Consider the following 3,951-nt stretch of genomic DNA (forward strand, 5'->3'; position numbering starts at 1 on the left):
TTTAAGGTTCTTGTTTTAAGAAGATATGATAGGATAGAAGGGTAGGTTATTGATCTACTCTGAAAAGAAAAAGGGAGGATATAGATGTGATAAGATAAAAAGGTAGATTATTGAATCTACTTTTAAAAAGCAGCTACTAGTTTTAAATGTTTTACATTGGATTGAACTTCTGTGTATTGTATACAAATTTTGTATATCAATATAAATTTGAGAATAATTTTGTTAAAACATACTGTACATATATTTCTAATCTTGTTCAAGGTATTGCACCTATACAGCTATATTACATATATAGCTGTATATAATATATATGTATTATATATATTATGCTGTATATATTGCATTTATGCAATGTAATGCAGACCTCTAGTCCTTGAAAATTATTACTAACTGTTTAGGGTAATAAGGAAATATACATTAGCAATTAGTCACCTAATGTAATTAAACTTGTGGTCACATTAGGTATGTTTTCAAGGTCAAACAAAGATGTATTTTAGATAGACAGGTAATCTTCAAACAGTTTAGAGATCTACAGAATATGGTCATCTTCAAACAGTTCAGAGATCTACAGATGTTTTAATAACCCAGGTTCTTCTTTTTCATGACAATGAAACTTATCTGCTCCTGGCTGCAGCAATCTACTTCAGAGAAGAAAATGGGCATTGAAGAAACTCCACATGGAGTTTAATTTCTTTGTGGCAAAAGTAAGTCACTGGGCAAGAAAATGTCCCTGCCTTGACTGCTGATAGTATGCTAATTAGACAAACAGGACACAAAATATTCTGCTTCACAGAAAAGTCTGTAGGATATGCTAGGCCTGTAGCCCAAAGATGGATGCCCCAATGTTACAGAGGAACTTTGGGTGACTGTTCAGGAATTAATCACATTTTTTTGAAAGTTGCTTGCTTGCATTTCCTGCTTACTCAGTTCATATTATTTCTTCTTGGATATCTGAAGGAATTAAAGACTGATTGTTATAGTTACGATTTTCCTTGTTTACCTGATGCAGAAAGCAAATTATGGTAGAAGGTAAACTAGGTACAAGATTTTGGACTCACCAAGATAGGATAGATATGGAGTATTTTCTCTGAATTTGTCAAATGCAAATGGACTAGATATTTTTAATGTATTTATCACCTGTATATATTGTATATAGTTATTTTACTTATTATATACAGTTTTTCTTATATTAGTTATAGTTTTCTTTTTGTTTTAGACAAAAGGGGAAATATAGTGACATTTCACTTGTATTTTATAAATAAAACTTGCCTGAGAATCAGAAAAGTAAAACAGTCACAATGGTCAGCCTTATAGACCAGGCAGCAATAACACACACATTTAATCCTAGTAGCCACACTAGTTCGCCATGGAAACTAGGCGGTAGTGGTAAATGCCCTTAATCTCAGTCCTGGAGAGAATTATAAAATGGGAAGGAGACAGTTCTCAGTTCTCAGTTTTGTTCTGAGATTCCTGGAAGGTAGGATTGCCATTTCAGACTGAGGTCGAGGTAAGAGCCAGTGGCTGACTGCTTTGCTTTTCAGATTTTCAGGTCGAACCCCAATTTCTTTCACTGAGCTTTTAATTAATCATGCTTCAGTGGCAGGGTTTAGAGAGAGATGGGGGAGGGGCTTGGGGTGGAACTTCTACCAGAACTATCCAGACTGTTGGATATATGGATGACAGGGGCTGGGGTGAAGCTTACACCAGAACAATGATAGTTTAGTAAATTAGTGTTGTAGATTCTCCTCCAATAAACACAATTTTAGGTGAACTGAGTAGTTAGCTCAGTTCCTAGTACTGGGTATGGTCTCTCTGTGGTTTAGGGTGTCTTAGTCTAGTTACAGAGCTGATGGTTACGGCCAGGGCATGTGCGCCACTCTTGTACCCTTAGGGATAGCCTGCCATGTTGGGAGCTGATGATTACAGCCAAGGCATGTGTGCCACTGTTGTACCCTTAGGGATAGTCTGCCGTGTTGGTTGCTGATGTGCTTCATAGGCACATCTGAGTAGGACCGCCCTCCCCAAAGAGCTCCCTTGTCCTATGTATTTGTCCTATTAATCTTTTGTGTCTTGAAATATTTTTTTCTCACTCACATGATGTCTCATCTTTTACTGTTTTAAGTGGCTGAGTTATATAAATCCAGCTTGTGTGTCTTGAAATATTTTTAAGTTGATGAAAAGCTTATAGCTCAATAACTGTATTAAAAGTACCTATTGCACATTTTAAATGGGTGAATGGCTTAGTATGTCTATCATATACTAACAACTGTTGAAGAAGGAGGAGAAAGACCCAGTAATATTCATTAACTGATTATAGTTACTGCTAAATCCATTTATAAAAATGTTCTACACTATGTTCTAAACTATGTTCTAAGTGTTCTAAACTATGGGCATCTATGAATGGAAAATGTAACATATATCATCTTAATCCATGTACATATGGAACATATATCCATCTTTGGTCCATGGATAGAACAGAATAAGACATGTTCAATTGTAGACATTAAGGAGAAAAGAACCATCTAAGCATATTCTCGGGCAATCCCATTGAGAAATTAACTGGGTACTTTAGAGCATTCCTCCCACTGGGAAATTTTTCTCATTCGATTCTGCAGACACTGCCCACTGTACCCACTGAGACATGGTTTATACCACCATATACAAAAAACCTAATGCCCAAAGGGAGGTCAGTTCTGTTATGAAGTGGCAACAAATGCAACAAACATAATAACACTGTGTTGATTAAATGGTTTTCCTAATACAAGAAAAATGTGTTTTCATGAAAAAAAGCTTAAAATTTGAGACTGCTACCCTCTACTCTTAAAAGAACATTATCCTAACACAAAGTTTGATTTCTTGGTTTCTCCATCTCTTGGGTCTTAAAGGAAATGGTGTTGCTCTTAGTATCCTTGGCTAGTGAGGTTTCAGGTGCACATCCTGCCAGCTACATTTTCAGTATGGCCTCTTTCGTGGGGCAGGGGCTCGAATCATTAATTTAAAATACTGTGATTTATTTATTTATTTATTCACAATGGGTTTATCATTGTGAATCAAAGATTCTAACAACTTTATAATCAGTTTCATAGGAATAGTATTAAATTTTATTTTATTATTTTTTTTAGACAAGGCTGACCTCAAACTCACAGAGATCTGCCTGCCTCTGCCTCCCGAGTGCTGGGATTAGAGTGTACACCACCACCGCCCAGTTAAAAAATTTTTTTTCTTTTATATAATTTTATTTGGAAAGGGCCACAACAGCACAGCGACTGTGCTGTGTGACTAAACTGCAGACGATGTCATTGGTGCAGGCATAATCAGTTTATTATAAAAGGAGGCACGGAAATTATTTACAAGGTGAAGAGCTCAGAACGTCGGCGGAATGGGCAGCTTCTCGTGACACCATTTCAACAGTGACCAGTCCACGTACTTTACAAGAATGTCACCATCTCTAAATAAGAAATAATCCTTGTCGTCTAGAACTACTTTGGTGCCTCCATACTCAGGGAGAAGAACTTTGTCTCCAACCTTCATGCTGACTGTTTGAATCTCCCCACCCTTTCCTTTTGCACCTGATCCCACAACCGCTTCCGTTGCTTGTAGTACTTTCCCTTGCGACTTTTCTGGAAGCATGATGCCACCTTTGATCACTGTTTCGGCGGCACTCCTTTCAACCAAGACTCTGTCAAAGAGCGGGAGAAACTTTTGGAAAGCCTGTCCAGCCATGACTCGCGCTGCTGTCTCTACCGCTTGGACTCTGCACTCAGGCCGCCGCTGCAAGGAGAGTCCAGTTTAAAAATTTTTAAATATTAGTAGAGTCCTCGCCCGGGCTGTTATGCTGTTCCTCAGTTACAGCTGTCAATCATCCGTGTTCCTGTTAGTAATCCTAATAAACTTATCGGCCCATCAAGCTGGCTTGGATGGAATCTTCTTTCACTATTATTATCCTCTATC

At 37.6% G+C, this 3,951-nt stretch overlaps 1 protein-coding gene across 1 annotated transcript; it reads right to left on the reverse strand.

Annotated features, from left to right (window-relative positions):
• Positions 1–3,363: 3,363 nt before the first annotated feature.
• LOC125394472 (10 kDa heat shock protein, mitochondrial) lies at positions 3,364–3,729 on the reverse strand. The gene has a single exon (XM_048425326.3). It carries the CDS (start codon positions 3,721–3,723, stop codon positions 3,364–3,366), a length of 360 nt encoding a protein of 119 aa, XP_048281283.2. The 5' UTR covers positions 3,724–3,729.
• Positions 3,730–3,951: the final 222 nt, after the last annotated feature.

This window comes from Myodes glareolus, chromosome 1 (assembly GCF_982192425.1).
Source record: "Myodes glareolus chromosome 1, mMyoGla1.1, whole genome shotgun sequence".
NCBI classification, from domain to species: domain Eukaryota; kingdom Metazoa; phylum Chordata; class Mammalia; order Rodentia; family Cricetidae; genus Myodes; species Myodes glareolus.

Coding starts and splice junctions, on each gene's coding strand:
- LOC125394472 (XM_048425326.3), bottom strand. CDS start 3,723: ATGGCTGGACAGGCTTTCCAAAAGTTTCTCCCGCTCTTTGACAGAGTC.